The 21,657-nt window shown below is 41.2% G+C and overlaps 1 protein-coding gene across 1 annotated transcript in view; it reads left to right on the forward strand.

Moving 5' to 3' along the window:
• The first annotated feature begins 3,379 nt into the window (after positions 1-3,379).
• The window catches only part of LOC149748188 (patched domain-containing protein 4-like), a 44,610-nt gene continuing 26,332 nt past the window's right edge, over positions 3,380-21,657 (forward strand). The window contains exons 1-2 of the mRNA XM_089919862.1: positions 3,380-3,510; positions 12,196-12,341. Of these exons, the coding sequence (XP_089775988.1) occupies positions 3,380-3,510; positions 12,196-12,341 (277 nt within the window). The remainder of the gene's footprint in view (positions 3,511-12,195; positions 12,342-21,657) is intronic.

Genomic DNA, 21,657 nt, shown 5'->3' on the forward strand with positions numbered 1-21,657 from the left:
TTCTTTATCCATTCATCTGCTGATGGACACTTAGATGGCTTCCATATCTTAGCTACTGTAAATAATGCTGCTATTGGGGTGCATATATCTTTTCGAATTAGTGTTTCATTTTCTTCAGATATATATCCAGGAGTGGAATTCCTGGATCATATGGTAGTTCTATTTTTAGTTTTTTGAAGAACCTCAATACTGTTTTCCACAGGGGCTGTACCAATTTACATTCCACCAACAATGTATATGGGCTCCCTTTTCTCCACGCCCTCACCCACATTTGTTATCCCTGTTCTTTTTAGTGACAGCCATTCTGACAGGTGTGAGGCGATACCTCACTGTGGTTTTGATTTACATTTCTCTGATGATTAATGATGTGAGCATCTTTTCATGTACCTGTTGGCCATCTGTATGTCTTCTTTGGAAAAATGTCTATTCAGGTCTTCTGCCCATTTTTTAACTGGGTTGTTTGGTTTTTTTTGATGTTAAGCTGTGTGAGTTGTTTGTATATTTTGGATAATAACCCCTTAGTTCTCCCTTTTTTATAGGGGGGAGTGTGAGGTGGGGGATAGAGGGTACCTAAACGTGTTGGGCTTAGGATCGAGGTAGCTGAGCTTAGGTGCCAGCTCTTTAGGATAGTCCTGGGAAATGATGGCTTCCGACCCCTGCAGAGCTTAGGGATCCCTGGCCCCATAAGAAGTTAAACTGGGTGTTGCCTCCCCTCTGGGCGGTAAAGGGCCCTCCAACCCCAGGTGGCCCATTGATGGGCAATCTAGAGGAAACTTATTGGATGGACAATGCTATTGGCTTTCCACAGAAATGAGTAAAAAAGTTTTAAGAATCCCCTATGTAGATTTAAATTAATTAATAATAATTGTTATCAGGCTTGGGTGCCAGACATTGCACGTGCTTTACATGTGTCACTTTTAATCCCCACATCTACCCGAAGGCAGGTGTTATTTTCTCCACATTACAAATTAGAAAACTGAAGGTAGACTATTTTCCCGAAGATTATTAGTGATGGAGCTGACATCCAAATTCAGATCTATGTCCTTTCCACTGCCTGCTATTGTTTGCGTTTAGATAATTATATTATTTAACCTAGGAAATATAATCTTAGAATCTCAAAATATTAGAGCTGAAGATCAGTGCTTCACAACATGTAACGTGCATGTGAATTGTCGGGGAGCAGGTTAAAATTCAAATTCTGACCCAATTGATCTTGGATGGGGCCTGAGTCGCCGCATTTCTAACAGGATCTCAGGTCAAGCTGATAGTGTCTGTCCAAGGTTCACACACCTTTAACAGAGATGCATACAGTATCTTATAGATAACCTAGTCTAGCTCTCTCTTTCTACGGGATTTAAGTTACACAAAATCAGAGACACTATCTCTGATAGTATCTCTGATAGTATCTTTATTTAAGAAATAAAGAATAGTTATATCTTACTTTTTTATCAAAGAAGTAGCTGTTTTCAAAACCAGTTGTATCCCTTTAGGGTAATATATTGTACACCATTAAGCTCTTTGAAGAAAACATTATATACACATAAACATATATAACTGATAGACTATATTTTAAAAATTGAAGTTTCCCAGCATCAAGAGAGACATCTGCCCATTGGCCACTGTCAACCCAGAGCACTCACCTTTCATCCTCACCTCCAGGAGGTGACTTTCTGGCCAACACCTTGTCAAGGATTCTACACAATTATAGTTGCAGTACTGAGATGAGGACATCGTTCAGATGTCCTTTCCTAACGTGGGTGAGTTGAGCCCCAGACCCCTTGAATGCAGCAGCATGGTATTTGGTGTTCGCTGGCCTCGACAGAAGGAGGAAGATGAGCAGGGGTCCTAGGCAGCGCTCCCGGAAGACCCTCCTGCCGGCCCCCAGGCAGAGGCAGCCTCTGAGCAGCACATTGCTCATTAGTGCGGGAAGCTCCAATAATCAATCCCCAGAACCTGTTCTTTGCTCAGATGAATAACAATGAAATTAAAGAGGCCTGTTCAACTGGGAGCAAGTTGGGGAACAATCCCTGATGAGTAATCCCTGAGACTGAAAGCAGGCTAAACAGCAGTGCTGCATCTGACAGGAAGGAAAAAAACTGCGCAAATTTCTTGGGAAGGAAAGAGTGACTGAAAGCAAGCCAACAGAGAACGTCACAAACTCTTGTGAATTTCCCACACTGTGGAGGTTGACACAGGTCCTGGGCTGTGAGGGATGAGACTGGCAAAATATGAAGGGGTCGTGAAGCTTCTGGCTTTCTTTTAGGGTTACAGAAAGTCCAAAAGGGACTTGTCAGGTCCTTGGGGAACAGGCCGTTTGACTTGATCACGAGTTGGTGCCACATATTAGAGAATAATTTTCATGGGCAGGAAAACTGGGAAAATACCCTGCCAGTCATACCTCTACTTCTGTCTATATGTAGCTGCAGATATTCACCATAAAAACAATATATTTATAAACAGGAAGTAGGAAAAGTGATTCATCATAACTCAACAAATATTCATTTAATGCCTTTTTTGTTCCAGATATTTTTCTGGGTACTAGGGTTACAGCAATAAACCAAACAAAGTCTCTTTCCTCATGAAGCTTTGACGCTGGTGAAGGAAACCATCACCATCAGTAATAAAAAACATATATAATATGATGTCTGGTTACAAATACTGTACAGAAAAATCCAGATAAAGGAAAAGAAACTGAAGGGAAGTGCTATTTTCCATGGGGTGGTCAGAGGGCTTTTCTCTGAGGAGGCAACATTTGAGCAGAGGTTTGAATTAAGCAAGTAAAAGGAAAGAAAGAAAAACTTAGAGGTAAAGGATTGTATTTGTGTTCTTTACTTAGGAACATTACAATCTGCTCTCAGCTGTTTTTGAGCAAACCTCAGTAAAAAATCCTTACAGGGTTCTTTGACCTGTTCTTTCGAAATACCAGTTACAGAATGCATGTTATGGGCCAGGCACTATGCTAAGTGGGTCACATACCTTATCTCCTATAATCCTCCCAAATCTATAAGGGAGATGTCATGACCTTCACTTTACAGATGGGGTAACTGAGACTCGTGGGGTTAAACCAGCCCAACATACTCAAAAGCAAGTAGCAGGCTAAGATTCACTCCTGGATCCATCCACTTGGCTTCACCTCCAAGCATCCTCCCTCAGTTTGAGTGCCTCTGTACCACTGAGTTTCAAAGCCATCTTAATCTTCACTTTGGTAAGAATCTGAAACAGCCTATTAGGCATCCTCCTCTTTCTCCTTCACTTCCTCTCATGCTCATTCTGAAGTGGGTTTCCTCTCTCTGGGCTTTTCCACATAGTCAGGACCCCATCAAGCTGGCCAGGACAGTACCGACCAAGAGTGGCCTAGACCAACCGTCTGGCTGAGCACATGAGGCAGCAGCTCAGGAGAGGACAAGGCTCAGAAGAACAGGCTAGTGATAGTGATGGCGAGATTGTACTTCATGTAGAAATCAGTCAGAGAATAAAGGATTCATCAGGGAAGCTACAGAGCCTACACAGGTAGGAATATTGAGGGCAGTGTCAGTTAGAACTGGAAATGCCAAGGGGAGCTCTATCTAGACATAGTTTTTTGTTCTCCATTCACTCTTTGTTAGTGATAACCTTCAGCCCAGCACTGCAAAGCGTCATTCAGAAATCAGAGGATTTCAAAGGATCCCTTGGCTGGGACAGGGAACTCGTGCCAAGAGTACTGAAGTGACATCGTTCCATCGTTCCCCTGAGCTGATTCCAAGGAACCTCTTTACCTTTGCAATCAAGCTTTCTTAGGTGTTCAAGCTCATTTTTCTATCCAACAAATAAAAGTTAAAACAAGGAAAACCTAACAACGAGTCTATACCATTTACAATGGATTTATGGGTACCATCATGTTTAACATGACACAAATCTCAAACTTGACATCATCTGTGCACTTGGCATTGGGGTTAGAAAAGGAATCAAATGAAGGGCACAGGAACAACACTGTATGGTTATACCAAGTGGGGAAAATAATAGTAGCAGGAGTTCCATTCTTAACCCCAAGGGCATCTGGTTGGAAATGACAGAGAGATGGAGCCAGTCTTGGTTGGTTTACATTGTGCTTCATGCAAGTTAAGTTTGTATTTATATGTGAGGACTCTGGAAAAGCAAGACATAAAAAGTGTTTAATGCTATAACTTGTGCAAGGACGAGATCTTTGGTTATATTGGTGGGAAGGGTAGTAAGACAACTAGAATTTCTTTAAAAATAAATAAATAAATACAGTGTATTATGTATTACTGAATCCCAGAAATTAGGAGGAAGAAAACCTGTAGAGAAAATAAGACTATTTCCTAAAGCACATAGAGGAATCTCTCTATGGAATATTTTGATTTTCCCCCTTACACTTTAAATTTGGAGAATATTTTAAAATATCATGTCTGTGTTGAAAATATTTAACTAATGGCTCATGGGCTACTCAGTAAATTTGATTAATTTCTGTTAATTAATTTCTGCATCTGTTCCCCTCTACATCCTTGGCCAGCATCAGTCCTTAAGACATCAGCACAAGAGGAAGCTGAAAATTGAGACAATAAGAATCAAATATTGGGGACTTTCCTGGCAGTCCAGAGTTTAAGACTCCACGCTTTCACTGCAAGGGGCATGGGTTTGATCCCTGTTCAGGGAACTAAGATCCCGCAGGCCACGCAGTACAGCCGAAATAAATAAATAAATAATTTTAAAAAAATTTTTAAAAGAATCAAATATGTACTAAGAGCTAAGAAAAGCAAAATAAATAACGAGATAGGCAAGCACAGGTAGAAGCTACCAGAAACAGTATCAGCAAAGGAGATATATGAAGGCAATAAATGAAACTCAGTAGGACTCTTTTTTTTTTTTTTTTGCATCTTTATTGGAGCATAATTGCTTTACAATGTTGTGTTAGTTCCTGCTGTATAACAAAGTGAATCAGCTATATGTATACATATATCCCCATATCCCCTCCCTCTTGCATCTCCGTCCCACCCTCCCTATCCCACCCCTCTAGGTGGTCACAAAGCACCGAGCTGATCTCGCTGTGCTATGTGCTGCTTCCCACTAGCTATCTATTTTACATTTGATGGTGTATATATGTCCATGCTACTCTCTCACGTCGTCCCAGCTTACCCTTCCCCCTCCCCATGGCGTCAAGTCCGTTCTCTTGACTATCATCGGGAATAAGATAAGCAAAGAGAGCTATTAGGCTGGAAAACCAATAACAAGAGTAACACTTGCTACTTAGTCCAAATGACTGTTTTCTGAACTAGGAGACCCATGTGTACTTATTTTTATCAGAGTCCTGTTGCAGACAAGCTGAGCCTGCGGTGAAGGACTGGCTGGCTCTAAACGTGGGCATATAGTTTATTGCATAAGGGCACTCAGCCAAGGGAGTAAGCAGGGATTGAAAACCAGCCCAGATTCTACCTGCCAAACCACATGCTCTGTGTGGGGTTGGATCCACCTGGAGGAAGGGGTACCTTTTCCTGATTCTCACAATCTGCCCTTTTGCCAAGTCATGAACCAATGGAATTGCAGCTACCTTGAGGACTGCCTCTCTCTAACGCCTACAAAGGGGCCAGTTGAGCCAGCAGAGGCCCTGGTGAAGGAAAACGGACACACACATACAGAGTGGGAAAGTGGTGGTGAAGAAACAGAGGACTGGGGAGGGGGAGAAAGGAAAAGAAATGAAAGAGGAACAGTCAGAGGCAAGGGATAAAATCAAGATGATAAAATCTGAAAATTTTTAAAAATAAGTGTATATCGTAGCCATTTGTTGGATTCCTATTCGGCCATTATAAATAATGGTATAGAAGGATGGCAGGGAAAAACGTCCACAATATATCAGCAAGTGCAGAAAGTAGGCAATGAGTGTGTATTGAATGATAACAATGTATGTTTCATAGAAAGACAGGAAGAAAATAAGATGTTAATGAGGGTTATTTCTGGGTGGTGAGGTTGTGGATGATTGTAACGTTTTGTGTTTTTCAAATTTTTATTCCTTTTTTTGCATTAGGGAGGCATTGTCTACGAGAAAAATTAAAAATTGGTATTGCAATGTAAAAAAATTTTAAATTAAAAAAATTAAAAACCTTTAATAATCAAAAAAAAGTGTATTTCATAATTTCTTCCATCAACTGTCTGGCATTCAGGAAATCTCTCAAAACTAACATTCATTTGAAAATGCAAAGTTGAATTCAATATCTATATTAGTTAAGATTAGGCTTAGCTATGAGCAACAGGAATCAGTAAAATAGCAACTTATACAAAATAGAAACCTGTTCTTCTCTCACTTAAAAGTTTGGATGTGGACAATCCAAGGCTGGTGTAGTGACTGTCTGGTCAGTTGGAACCCATGTGCCACCAGGCAGCCAGCTACAGAGGCTGCCCTTGTTCTCAAGGTCCATGATAGAGATTCAGCCATCATATCCACATTTTAAGCATTAAGATGTAAGAAGTACATAAGGGTTCCATATCACAGCCTCTTAAAGAAAGTTCCTGGAACCTGATATACTATATTTTCACTAATATTCCATAGGCTAGAATTTAGTCACATGGCCACACCTTCCTACGATGGAGGCTGGGAAATGTCTTATTTCAAGTGTCCTTGAGCACAGCTAAAAGCTAGGGCTTCTAAAACAGGGGGGAATCGATATTTGGGTAGAAAAATAATAGTCTCTAACACAGAGACAAAAGTTGATATTGAAAACAAAGCCCGGGGATATCACCAGTTTATTGACAAAGGATAAATATCACCAGGTAGCAAATAGGGGGGTAAATGTGCTATGTGCTAATATTTAAAGGAATGTAAATTAAAGCAGAGGCGTGGCACTTTCTCTTATCAAATTAACCCCCCAAAAAAGAAACAAATTTGCTGAATAGTTAAGGAAAAGTGTAATAGTTAACAGTAGTTATCTTGGAGCAGTGGGACTACAAATGATTTTTTTTCAAAAGAGCTTGTCTCAAATTTACAGTGGTGACAGTAATAATCTTTTCTTTAAATGCGAGCCGTTTTTTTTAAACTATGCCTCTTTGTTTAACTTTTGCAGCAGACAATTTTAGATCTTGTCTCAGTGACCTGAACCGACAGTGTGGTAAATGGAATTACACTTCAGGGGTCATCTTTTTTTCTTTCTGCTTCCTGTAATTTCAACAACAATCAGCAGAATCTATTTAGCTGTACTTAAGAGATTCCCAGTCCTCTTGTCTTGTTCTTTTCTTTGACACTTGGGTGGTTGCCATCATTTTCCTGGGAAGAGAATTTTAGCTAAAAGCCTATGTGTCTATCCATGGTCAAATTCTTCACACTGTGTTTACTTGCTTGTCCAGGCTCACATCTCTGTAATGTTCCTCTCTAATATGATGGGGTGTGTGTATCTTTATAAGAAGACATTGGTAAGGAGTGGGCATGCTTAGGAGAAACAACCGATGCAGTGGACAAGTATTGTGAATACAAATGTTGATTTAGTCCACACTGGATGATGATTCCAAAATTTATCTTTAGCCCTTCACTCTTCTCTGGGATACAGATTCAGGCAGCCAACATTTCTATTTCGATGTATAACTAAGTATCTAAGAATGTATCCTAAGCAGAATAGAATGCTTGACTGCCCCACCCGACATACGCGTGCCGTTCCCCAAGTCTCCCCACCCAACCCCCACAGTTAATGAAATCACAAGCTACACAACTGCTCAGGTAAGACTCCTCAAGAGTCATTTTTTAAAATGTTGTTCATATCCTTCTTATCTCCATCTCATCCATCAGTCAGTCCTGTTTGCTTCACTTTGCAGTTTTATCCCAAATCCAGTCACTGCACACTACCTCCAGTGCTACCTTTGGTCCAAGCCACTATCATTTCTTGTTTAGACTATCACACTAGCTGTCTGTGCAATCAGGTTCAACTGACTGCTTCAGCAAACAATACTCAAACTTCAGTGGCTTAGCATAATAAAGGATGATTTCTAGCAAGGAGACTCTGCTCCATGCAGTCATTCAGGGATCTGGTTCCTTCAAGTAGACTCTGCCATCACTTAAGTCTTCAAAGTGCAGCATCCAATGAGCAGATGGGGGAAGAAAGAGCTCATGGGGATTCACAGGAGAAGTTTCAAGGTTGAGGCCTTAAAGTGACCTACACCATTCCACCCACATCCCATTGGACAGAGGCCAGTCACGTGGCCCCACCCACCTGCAAGGGAGACTGGGTAATGTAGTCTTCCTGTCTGGCCAAGAGGAAAATAAAACATGTTTTGGTGAACACACGGCGTTAGTTTTGTAACACCCATTTCCTGTTTCTACAACAGAGCATTTTTTCAAATAGATTAAAAATCAGAGTATACCACTGCCCTTCTTAAAGCCATGCAGTAGCTGCCCGCTGCAATTCCATCAAAATGCAGACTTCTCGCCCTTATTACGAAATCCTATATGATCAGATACCTGTGTGTCTCTCTGACCTTGGATGCTTCTACACTTCCTTTTGCTTGCTATTTTCTGGCATCCCTCAGCAATTCTAAGCTCACTGTTTACTTGGGGCTATGGCACATGCTGGTCCCCTCTGCTGGAACACTCTTCTTCCATGTATTTAGATGTTTACAGGCATACCTTGTTTTATTGCACTTTGCAGATATTTCGGGGTATTTTTTTCCAAATTGAAGGTTTGTGGCAACCCTGCATTGTCAGGTGATGGTTAGCAGTTTTTAAGAATAGAGTATTTTTTAATTAAGGTATGTAATTGTTTCTTTAGACATAATGCGATTGCACACAATACACTACGGTATAGTATAAACATAACTTTTATACTGCACTGGGAAAGCAAAAAGTTTGTGTCACTTTATTGTGATATTCACTTTATTGTGGTGGTCCTGAACTGGACCCACAATATCTCTGATGTATGCCTTCTTATCATTCTGATCTCACCCTAACTGTCATCTCCTCACAGAGGCTGTCCATAATTAACTCATTAAAAGTAGCTCCCCTGTGCATCTAATATCTCTCTATTAGATTACTGTGTGCCATTTTGTTTACAGCATTTATACGTATGAGATACCGCCTCATATATCATTTTATTTCTTTATTGTCTGAAGCCCCTTACTCTACTAAGAGCAGGGACCTGGTATCATTAGAACAGTGACTGATAGAGGATATGCATAAAATATCAATTTGATCAATGAATGAATGAACAAATAACTATTTCAGTTGGTTATAAGTTGAGGTTCAGCTTAAACACGATTAAAGCTTATTTCTCTCAGCAGTAAATAATTCCAGTATAAAGAGCCATATTTCAGCATACTAAGCCTGATATACCAGCTTCACAGAGTCAAGTCCAAGAGCTCTTCTTCCTTGTTTCCCTGCTAGTACTAGGGGTTTGCCCTAGACTGACTGGTCCATCAAGTCTCACACCTCATCCACAGCCCAGCCAGCAGGTGGAGCTAACCTTTCATATCCCGACTCAGAAGTTGAACATACCATCATCCCCTCTTATATTCCATTGCCCAGAACTTAGTCATGTAGTCATACTTAGTTGTAAGAGTGGATGAAAAATTCAGATTTAATATATATAGCCATGTGCCAAGGTAAAAACTGCAGGTAGATAAGGTTCTGTTATAATAGAGGGGAGATATACTAGAAGAAAACTAAAAGTCTCTGCTATAATACTTGAAATGATTTTTTTTCCACTTAGAATTTTATAAGGGAGAAAACACCATTAAAAATAACTAAACCGGGCTTCCCTGGTGGCGCAGTGGTTGAGAGTCTGCCTGCCGTTGCAGGGGACACGGGTTCGTGCCCCGGTCCGGGAAGATCCCACATGCCGCGGAGCGGCTGGGCCCGTGAGCCATTGCCACTGAGCCTGCGCGTCCGGAGCCTGTGCTCCGCAACAGGAGAGGCCGCGACAGTGAGAGGCCCGCGTACCGCAAAGAAAACAAAAATAAATAAAAATGACTAAACCCTAATTGAATTATCCTCAGAATATCTATTAGGAAAAATGTTATTCTTCCTTGTTTTGTAGATGAAGATGTAAGATTCAGAGATGTAAGTAAATAACTGGTGTGTAAAAAAAAAAAAAAAAAAAACTGATCCTACAGTGTGGAATTACCTCTATAGTATTTGTGACCGTTAACTTAAATATATTTATAGCTAGTCAAGTAGAAATACTGTACAAACATTTTAACATTAACTACCCATCCCTTTTCATGTAAGTATCTGTAATATCTTAGCAAAATTACTATAGGACAATCTCTGTCCTAGTTCTGATTCAACTTCTCTGGCATTTGGTTGCCCTGGTTCTAGTCTCTTACTCACTCCTACATCCCACACATTGTTATTTCCCCAGGCTGATCTGGATTCTTTCTGCTTCAAAGCCCAATGGACTAATTGCAAAGGACTCTTGATTTCAGGTTGAATGCAAAGGCATTGCGTCTTTACTTACTTTGACTTAGTCAATGACCTTCCTATTCCTTTAGCTAGCTATTTTCCTTTTCAGAAATGCCCTAATCTAAACAAGTTGAAAATTTGAAAGAGTGGCTTTCTGATACAAACATGAACTTTCTCAGCTCCAAAAGTCTGTGAATACCCTCTGCAGCTGTTCTTGGAGGGGGTTTAAGAGGACTTCCTGGATTTTTCATGGAAAATGTAAATTCTAGGTTGAGTCTAGGCTAGAAAAAAAATGTACTGTGAAGCTCTTCTCTCCACTGAGTTTTTTCTGTTTCCTCTTGATAGCTCATATCCATAGCTCCACGCACATACCCATCCCCAATCCCCACTAGTCCTTACTGCTTCAGCAACTTAAGTTAAAAGCTCTGCTCGGGTTTTAATTTTTCTATTTCATGTGCATGTTTAATGGTTGCAACTGTATTACCATCTTGCTACTTGGATTTACTTTTTTTGTTGTTCCTGTGAGTGCCTTTGGCACCATCAGGATAGAAATAAATTTTCAGGCATGTCTATCTCCAAGAAAACAAGGTGAGATCCCTGAAGATAAATCTTTTAAACTTCCAGTAACTCTACATTCGAAACATATATACTGTGTATTCATTTGGCACCTGCAAACCTTTAAAACTCTTTCCTCCAGCGTCACAATTTATTTAAGTTTGAGAAAATTTATAAAAGAATATGTGTAGAAAAATCAAGTGTTTTCTTCAATTTTGGCTGATGATCTAAAAGGGTTATGGCATCCTTAAAGAAGGAAGGCTAAGAAGAAAACCTTTCAAGGACAGCACATCGCAGTGTATGGAGTTTGTGTTCTTACACATCTCCCTACATGATAATGTGCACCATCTGTGTACGTCAGAGTATTTGTCCGTTTCACTGATGCATTTCCCTCAGTCTGGCTTTTGTTATTTGGACTGTGTAGGCTGGTTGGACTGTGTAGGCTGATTGGTGATGCATTCAGTCCTAGACCAGGCTTAAAACATGACCTTGAACAATTTACTTCTTTGTGGCATTGGAATTTTGGAAGGAATGACTAATTCTTTTCTTCGGATTCTTTGAAAACATAGTACTTGTTTTTTCCAAAAGTAGTAGCATTGAAAATATTAGTATAAATTGAACTGTGAAAGATATAATCATGTTTTACATGCAGAGTTGCCCACAGTACATTGTTTTATATTGTAGTTTAAGTTCAGAGAACGAGTCTTTATAAGACAGGCAACTGCATTTTATTTAAATTCAGATTTTTTTGTTTTTGTTTTGTGTTGTTGTTTTGTTTTGTTTTGTTTTTGGGCAGGGGGTTTGGCCCCGCGTGGGGCTTGCCGTATCTTAGTCCCCCGACCAGGGATTGAACCCAGACCCTCAGCTGTGAAAGCATGGAGTCCTAACCACTGGACCACCAGGGAATTCCCTAAATTCAGATTTTTTTATAATCAGAGGATTTCTTTAAATGATATGTTGAGGAGTGCCAACCCACAAGGATGTAAAGTACAGAGTGGTTTTATTTTTCTCCAGTTATTGCCTTCAACATGAGCCTTCACATTTTGGACAGACTCTATAATTTCAGGTCAATTTTAGGTGTTCCAATTCAGCCTGTTTCACTGTAAGTCTTTAACTTCCTGTCCCATTAGCCACCATCCACTAGTTCTGGGAGGGAGGGTGGTGTACTTCTCCCCATCTAACCCCTTGTAGGGTACGTGTGTATGTGGTTATGGGGGGTGGATGGGAAGTTGTGATTTAGAGATACCTGATTCTTCCCCCTCTTCTAGGTCTAGCTCTTCCATAATTGGGAACACAGAAGAGGAATTAGGAGGGGCAAATCTTGAACAACTGATTACGTGTAGGCGGTGGGGAGGAAGACTTCTTGCTCTGGCTCACAATGGCCCCACGTGCTGCGACAGCATCCACAGGTGTGGTAGTCTCCACATGGATGATGGAGGTGGTTTGCTAGGGATGCCCTCAAGGAGGGTCAACAGGGTCTCCCTTCAGTCCTACAGCATATAGGTTCCTAGGTGGGGTATAACCTCACTTGGCCAGTTTATGCTTTGGTTGCCTATATCTAGCCTCCCCCATTAATCTTCCTGGAACTGGAGGAACTGCTAAGGTCTTCCTCCATCCAGAGAGCCACAAGGACCCAGAGGAGGATGCCACTCTCCTCTTCTCCCAAGCCACACTACACTTCAGTCCCTTGTCATTCTGCTGATGTTGGCAACTCCAGCAGCTTTCCAGCACTTTCTGGAATTGGCAGACAAGAAGCAACCAACAGTCTCTGTTCATACTCAAAATTGCCAGGCATGCACACATATCACACTCTCCCAAGAAACCTCTCGCCATGCACTAGATGATAGCACTAAAATGGACTTCAGAGTTTGCAGCTCGGAAGCCTTCCGGCTGGTCTGTGAAAAGGATTCTCTTAGAGCACTGCCAGCCACACCAGCTCCTGCCCCAAATTCCTCACTTTCTTTCTTATCCTTAGACACTCAATGGTTTCTTTCAGACTGTTACTGATTTTGTGTGAGTTATGCACGTTCTCAGGATACTTGGTGCTCCTCTGTCCCAGTACAGGGCAATTCTGAGGAAACGGGAAAAATCCCAGTCTTTGTTTCTAATAAGCATAGTAAATATAAATGCCAAGCACTATAATTTATTGTCAAATCCATCACAAATAGAATGGCATTATCACTAGCCCAACTTTCAGCGTGTACCTTTTAGTTTTCACTCTTCTTTTGACTTCAATTTTCTTCTATGCAAAAAGAATCTCCCCTATAACTTCCATGACTCTATTCTACCAAATCAGAAATTTCTGGAAACTTTCCACAACTTCAGTTCAAAAATGATGTCACTATTGTGTTCCTATGAAAGCTGCTTAGGACTTTCAGTGCCAATGGATGGTTCTTCTCCATAGCCAGGCATTGTCATCACCTCGAGGTGATCGCCATAAAGAAATTTTTTTCTATTTTGACGTGTACTTGAATTCCGACTATGTCTCAATAATGGTAAATATTACAATATGAACCTAATACAGATATCAACACACCTAGTAATGTAAAGAAATACTGGCAGACTAAATATATCATTTTACTGAATCAATAAGGACTTAAATATTTAACTTCAGCTTTTACAATTCATATTGACAAGTATTTGGGGGAGCCTGAGGCAACCCTCTTCCTGGCTTTACTTTTTTAAGCGGAGAGGTAGTAAAAAGTCTGTGATATTTAATTAGGTTTCTTTTCCATGAAATTACCTTGTAGACCTTTCAAAATGGATGGTTAATCACTACTGTAGGCAGACATATTTTATTGCCCCAAACCTTAAATGAGTTCTAATAAAGGTTCAAGAAGTAGCTTTGGGGAATTTTGACAAAGCTGATGAAAGAGGAGAGAAAAAAAGAACCTCATGATAGATAATGTGTCATTCTCATGCTGTCTTTAGACTGATTTGTGCAGTGTTCACTCCTTTTTTCTCTTTCCTTTGTTGATTGGCATAACTCTTATTAGTCAGGGTTCACAGAAAAGCATAACCAATATATCTATAAGGAACTGTTTCATGTGATTATGGAGGCTGAAAATTCCCACTGTATGCAAGCTGGAAACCCAGGAGAGTTTGTGGCATAGTTCTGTTGCAGGAAGGGAGACCCCTTCCAGGGCCCGAGAGTGGGCTCTTTCTAGCACTCAGAAATGAATTGTCAGAGGAGACACACGTGCTGACAAAGCAAAAGACTTTATTGGAAGGGGGTCAGCAGGCAGAGAGCAGCGGGGTCAGGGAACCCAGGAGAACTGCTCTGCCCGGTGGCTCGAAGTCTCAGGTTTTAGGGTAATGGGGTTAGTTTCTGGGTTGTCTCTGGCCAGTCATCTTGCTGTGCCCATATTTGGTCTGATTCAGGGTCCTTCCTGACGGCACATAAATCTCTCAGCCAAGATGGATTCCAGCGCGAAGGTTTCTGGGAGGTTGGCAGGCCATATTTGTGGGCTGGCGTCTCCTCCCTCGTTTCCGGCCCCTCCCAAATTCTTCTGGCTGGCAGTGGTTTGTTCTGTGCTCCTTATCAGGACCTCCTGTTGTGAGATAACCCATGCAAGTGGGTCATTATGGTGTATGGCCAGAGCAGGCAGTTTCGGTCAGTGATTCCCTAACAGTTCCAGTTCAAGTCCAATTGCCGGGAAATCAGGCAAGCCAGTGGTGTAAGTTCCTGTCTGAATGCAGAAGACCCATGTTCCGGTTTGAAAACAGGCGGAGAGAGCGAATATTCCCTTTTGTTCTATTCAGGTTTCCAGTGGATTGGATGAGGCCCACCCACATAGGGGAAGACAATCTGCTTTACTCAGCCGACTCAAATGTTAATCTCATCTAGAAACACAGACACACTCAGAATAATGTTTAACCAAATATCTTGGCACCCCAGGGCCCACACATAAAATTAACCATCACAATGACACTAAGAAAATACTTAAATGGCCTCTGAAACAAGCATGAAACATACAGGTGACGAAAAATAAAAAGATCTGTCATCCATGCAGATACTTTGTGTTCATAATCCAAACATTCAGATATTTGAATGAGTTTGGAAAATGAAATTTAACTAAAATTAAATTTTTCCATTGTTATCCATATTTCTGTTTGCATAGCCAGAACGCGGGACAAAAGCAAACATAAAAGAAAAAAAAATCAGTATCATGTTAACACTTGTGAATAAGGGATATTCTAACATAATCAGAGACCAGCACTCCAGATCCAGAGTAGTTTAAAATCTTATCCAGACATGGCCAGCATCAGAATTGCCAAATATTTGTTTAAGATGCAAGTTTCTGAACTCCATCTCAATCTACAGAAAAGTGTCTGGGGAAGGGGTTTCAGAATCTACATTTTAACACCCCTGCCTCCTCAAGCATGCTGAAGTTTGAACCTCTGCTCACAGACTCTTTCTTTGCAATAATATGAAGTAACTGAAGCCTAAAACCAGAAACTGGTGCGGAAAGAAAGAGTCGGGACTCTGTTTTTGAGCTCTGGACCCACTACTGATGGCAAAAGGGCTTTCTAAAGGGGTTTCTCCTTCAGAAGTTACATTTTCCCCACAAGGAGTCATGATTTCATCTGATTAAGCACCAGTTCACCATGAAAGTCCAAAACCCTTTATTTCAACTCTTCTTTTTCTCTGATGTTTCACTAGACTGGAAAAAAAAACAAAAACAAAGTTGTAACAAAAAAGAGCAGAACACTTGCTTCCGTTTTTGGAAATGAGAATTGGGATCACAGGTCACCCAGATTGAAAAGGAGCTGAACAGTGTGAAATACTTGTCCTCGTTAGAGGAATGAGTAAGATTTGTCTTGGTGGGGAAAGTGGTAAGAAACAGTGTCCCAGTGGGGAGCACCATAAAATGAAGTCCATGGAACATATACCACCAGGATCATCCACTGCTAATAAAGTCGACTAGCACCAAGTAGAAGAAAGGAAATTCCTTGAAACAGACAGGAGCTGAGTTAATAATCGCTTACTGCAGAAGCCATTGTTTTGCAAAGCTTGCCGAGTCTGAGGTTTAGCTCACTGCTGGGCAAAACTATTTGCCTTTCCTTTGAAAATTTTCAGGACAGAGGTATCCCGAATTATAGCAACTGACTGAAAAAATGTGAGGGTTTAAATATAACCAAAGTCCATGACCAGAAATTCTTTGTAAATCACATGTGTGTAACAATTTCTATTGAATAAATAGAAACACGTAATTGCACTTGAGACATTTCCAATTCATATCACCTCTAATACAATCTATATAAATACCTAAACAGGTATTTTAATGCAGGGGATTAGGTACAAAGATGCTGGAAGAACCAGACAATCAAAAGCAGAAGGAGGGGCCTGGAAGAGCGTTAAGTAGGAAGGCGTGATACCCAGAGGTAAGAGCTGCTATTATGGCTGGGCTGTAGCTACAGCTTACAATTGCTATTGAAGCATTGGAGGTGCTGTCACGGTTGGTTCTGGATCTACCAGAATTGTCGCCTTGATTAGGGCAGAAACGCCTGAACCACTCTTGTAGCCGCCATTTCTGTAGCCTCTGTTATATTGTCCCCTGTACTGCTGGCAAAAAGTGTACCTGAAACTACAAGGAAGAAGAAAGCCACTTCTCCCCTTCCTCCTATCTGCTCTTGTACCAGTGCCTATTCATGGTAGAACATAACCTGAATCCAACTGGCAAGAGAGCCTGGGAAATATTTTGCAGGCAACCAACCCTCTACAACACACAGCAAAATACAAAGGAATGGGGGCGGAGAGCAAGGAGGCAAATATAGGCCTTCTGTCCATGCAACATGGGGTATAAACAGCTCGTGAGGTTATAAGAACAAGTGGTAGACAGTGAAAATTAAGACAAGAAATTATTTATTCATCCTAAATGTGATGAGAGAGATTAAATTAATGAGGGAGATTTATGCAAGAACTTTTGCTTCTAGAATAACTGGTCAATTTGGAGTTTGATATTTATTGAGAAATATCCTGCAGTTTGTTAATTTAATAAGTCATAGTTGAGTACTTACTGTGCTCCAGAACCGTGCCAGGCAAGGCTAGCAGCATTCACAACTTTAGGGAGTGTGGCTTTCAGGTGCTGGGTATAAGATACAGTCTTATATGTGCCTTTAGGGTTTTTACGAAATGTGTAACCTGGGCAAAAGATCTACAGATGTCTAGTGAACTAGTGCCTGCATCTAAACAAATCCTTTCTCTGTAAGGACTGTTCTAAAAGGATTAATTTGTTAACATTTTTAAAAGACCAGAACACACGAAAAATCACATTTAATAATAGAAATAGCTAACATTTATGGAGCATTTATGAAGTGCCGTATACTCTTTCACAGTCATTGTAGGTAAGATCTTATTTAATCCTCATAAAAATCCCATGAGGTAGGTACTACTGTTGACTTCCCATTTTACAGATTTTTTTTAAAAAAATGAAGCACTGTAACTTAAGTACTTAGCACAAAATGACCCAACTGGTAAGAGGTAGAATTAGGACTGGACCCAGGCCCAGAGAGAATGCAAGAAACCCGAGCTTTTAACACATCCAAACTGTAAAATTAAGGACAAATTAGTTTTTAGCAGTGCTGGTAATTCAGAGCTAGAGGTGATTTATCTAAGATTGCCTTTTTTTTTTTTTTAATTTGTTTTTGGCTGTGTTGGGTCTTCGTTGCTGTACATGGGCTTTTCTCTAGTTGCGGCGAGCGGGGGCTACTCTTCCTTGCAGTGCACAGGCTTTTCATTGCGGTGGCTTCTCTTGTTGTGGAGCAAGGGTTCTAGGCATGTGGGCTCAGTAGTTGTGGCACGTGGACTCAGTAGCTGTGGCTCATAGGCTCTAGAGCGCAGGCTCAGTAGTTGTGGCGCACGGGCTTAGTTGCTCCGCAGCATGTGGGATCTTCCCGGACCAGGGCTCAAACCCGTGTCCCCTGCATTGGCAGGAGGATTCTTAACCACTGCGCCACCAGGAAAGTCCCAAGATTGGCTTTTAAGAGAGGTTCTCTTCTCATCTGGAGCAATAGCACAGGGAGGCAAGGCCAAAGATAGAAAAGCTAGAATAAGGAGAACTTTGTAAAGGTCACACAGGGGAAGGGGTGGGGGAAACAGGAGTTGCTGGGTGTCTCCACTGACGATACCCAGGAAATGTCAAGTCATCAAAACTTCCTCTTTGTGCTTCATGCTGTACCTGGAAAAAAGCCCTGCGGATAATAGATATTTTTTGTAAATGCAAAATTGAATTGGATTCTGTTATTTGACAAGATGAAGATCAGTTTGTTTTACGTCAAATTACCTGCCTCCCATTGTTGCACTGCTTCACTTACTTACACCAACAGCAATGTCACTAATTTTTTATTCATTTGGATTTAGTGTCTGAGAAAGAAAACATTCAAGGAAGGCTTGAAAAAAGATGATCAGTTATTTACATCCTGGTGCGCGCTGGTTTAATCTTCATATGATCAGTTATACTAAGGAAATGGAAATATTGTCGGTGGCAATGAAAAGCAGGAAAAGAGGGGAGTAAGTTTAACTGCTTTGTGCTTAGTGGGGGGGGGAAGGGAGGAGGGGGTCAAGGATGCTAAATATCTTGCAATGCACAGGCTGATTTCACAGTGTAGAATGTCCCTCCTCAAACTCATAACATGCCCAACTGAAGGATGCTGGCCTAGCGTTCTAGGATGAGGCATGGTATCTTTCTAATTTCAGAAACTTACCCACCACTCAGGGTGGGGCAGATTTGCTTTCTTTTGTATCAGTAGGTAAGAGAAGTGTCTATTCTCCACCAGAGCAGAAGCTTAGCTTTCTCCCTTGCCTCCCCAGACCTGCTGCCTTATTTCCCTTGAGTGAGACCCCAGCCCCATCATCACAAGCTACAGTGCAGTAGGCGCTGACTCTCATCTAATGGTCAATTTTGTAGCCTCTCCTTTATCAACCTCAGAGCAGCATTGGACACCACTGATCACGGCCTCCACTTGAAATGCTTGTTTCAGTTGGCTTTTGGGATGCCACATCCTTCCATTTTTTTTCTGCCTTCCTGGCTGCGGCTTCTTAGTCTCTTTTGTTGGATCTTCCTTAACTGCCCAACTTTCTTTTCCAGCTTTATTGAGATTTAATTGACATGCAACATTGTATTAGTCTAAGGTGTCAACATAATGATTTGATATACATATATGTTGAAAAATGATTACAGCATTAAGTTTGGTTAACATTCATCAACTCACATAGTTTAATTTTTTTTCTTGTGTGAGAGCTTTTTAAGATCTACTGTCTTAGCAACTTTCAAATATGTAACACAGTATTGTTAACTATAGTCACTACGCTGTACATTATATTCAATCCCTAGATCTCATCTAGTCCCCTGACCATCTATATATTAATGATTCCTAGAATTCTTCTCTAGCCCAGTCTTTTCCCCTGAATTCTGGCTGCACTGTTAGATGTCTATTAAGCATCCCAAATTTAACATGTCCAAAATCAAACTCTCACTGTCTGCCCATCCATGCGATTGCCTCCAAGAGTATTCCTCATCAAGTTTTTCCCAATTCAGTCAGAATCATCACTATGCACGTGGTTGAGAGGCTCAAAACCTTGGAGTCATCCTTGACTTCTTTCTTTCACAACCCACATCCAATCCAGCAGCAGATTTTTTTGGCTCCACCTTCAGGATATATCTTGTATCTGCCATGTCTCACCATCTCTACCTCTGAAGTATTATATTCTACCTGGACAGGCTGTTGCCATGGCCTCCTAATTGGTCCTCCTAATTGTTCCCCCTGCACTCTTCCCAGCGTCATCAGCTCAAGTTACTCTTCTCTCCCCAATTATTCTGATTACCTCTATCAGGCCTTACACAGCCATACATGACCTGGTCCCTGCTAACCTCTGACATCTTTTCCTACATCTCTTTCTTCCACACATTATGTTGTAATAACACTGGGCTTTTTGCTGTTATTCCACATGCCAAGCATGTTTCCACCCCTGTCCTGTATAGTTGCTGTGTCCTCAGCCCAGAATATTCTACCCCAAGACATTATCGTGGCTCATATCCTCATCTCATCCAGGTCCCTAAACCAAAGCCACCATCCCAGAGAGGCCTTTCCTGGCTATCTTATCAGCATCCCCTTCCCTCTCAGTTCTCTTATCAGTTAAACTTTATAGTACTGTGTTAGGCAAGGTCCAATATTTGGGGGGGGGGGCGTGGAAAGAGTCTACACTAAGTGGTCCAAAAGAAGGACTGCAATGTAAGCAAATAGGCACAAAGTTATCAGACGAGGCAACACAAAGATTAGGAAGAAAAGGAAGCTGCTTTGACCTTTAGAATTTTTTTTGTTGTTGTTGTTGTTTTTGTTTTTTTAGCCACGCTGGACGGCCTGTGGGATCTTAGCTCCCCAACCAGGGATTGAACCTGGGCCCTCGGCAATGAAAGCGCCACGTCCTAACCACTGGACCACCAGGGAAGCCCCATGACCCTTAGAACTTGAGTACATGTATCACCAGAGCCCAAGGGCTGCCCTTGGAGGGAGGGTGAGGGGTGGATTCACAAAGTAGCTTATATAGAGAGGAGAGGCAGCCGATATAAAGGGAACATAGATTTTGTACGGTGCACTGCCTGAAACAAGAGAAAGGAGGAGAAATGCCCTGGGTTCTCCCTCCCTCTTGTCCTCCAGTCTCCTATTAGTGCCTCCCTTTGGCCAAAACTAGCTGAAAGCCAGAGAGCAAGGGACCCTCAGAAGTGTAATTTCCAGGGGAAAGATTGGGAATGGATCCAAGAGCAGTGAGCAAGTGACAGTCACAAGTTCTGATTACTTCTTGACTTGATCGATATACTCAACTTCTTGTCCTTGTTGTTGTCGAATGTCTGTCTTCCCCATGGGAACGTAAGCTTCATAAGGGAGGTGTATTTTGTCAACTTTGTCCTCTCCTTTATCTCTGGTACCTAGAACAGTGCCTGGCACACTGCACTGTGAATAGATTCTCATGCATAATGAGGGGGTGGTTATTTTTAACTCAAAATAGTTAGAACATGCCCTTCTATCCAAACTACCTATAAAGGTCTTATTTTTCTTCAAAACCTCTTAGCGTCTTGAAGCACATGATTATCTCTGACCAGGAAAGAAGACTACACATCTCTTAGAATAAGGGATATTTAGGGAAGGGATGCTAAGGGTTGGGAGAGAGGGCTGTGGATAAAGCCATACCAGGAAGTAGAAAAGGTTTAGACTCACAATGAGTTTGCAGCTCACAAGGGCTATCTTGATTCAGAGAACCAGAGTTTCTAGCACTGCTAAAAGTACATATTTTTCAAACACATTCTCTTTATTATTTACATGGAAGCACGTAGGAAGAGAAAATTAACTTAGAATGGAAAGCTTTTTCTGAAGGATTTTATCAAGTAAAAACCTGATTTTGCTTATTTAGGGAAAATTAGGAAAGAAAATAGACACTCCAAAAAATGAGAACTAAAGCTCTGCTTTTAGGAACACAAATATTCTCAAGCAGTATGTCCTTCCTGTGTGCTATGGTTGTCCACACTACAGAGGGCACAGGTTTGAACTGATCAATTCACTGTCCTGGGGAGGGTACTTCGAGTAACTCCAATGGCAGCAAACATCTTGGGCAGGTGAGGTAGGAGGTAAATAGCATCTCATTTGCTGGCCTGTGATATCGTAAAGTGAATAGATGGCAAAAGCAAAATACCAAAATATTAGCTAATTAGCAATATACATATGCCAATGTC

Source organism: Delphinapterus leucas, chromosome 10 (assembly GCF_059928025.1).
Source record: "Delphinapterus leucas isolate spDelLeu-1000000601 "Yukka" chromosome 10, BTC_Dleu_Yukka2, whole genome shotgun sequence".
Lineage (NCBI taxonomy): Eukaryota > Metazoa > Chordata > Mammalia > Artiodactyla > Monodontidae > Delphinapterus > Delphinapterus leucas.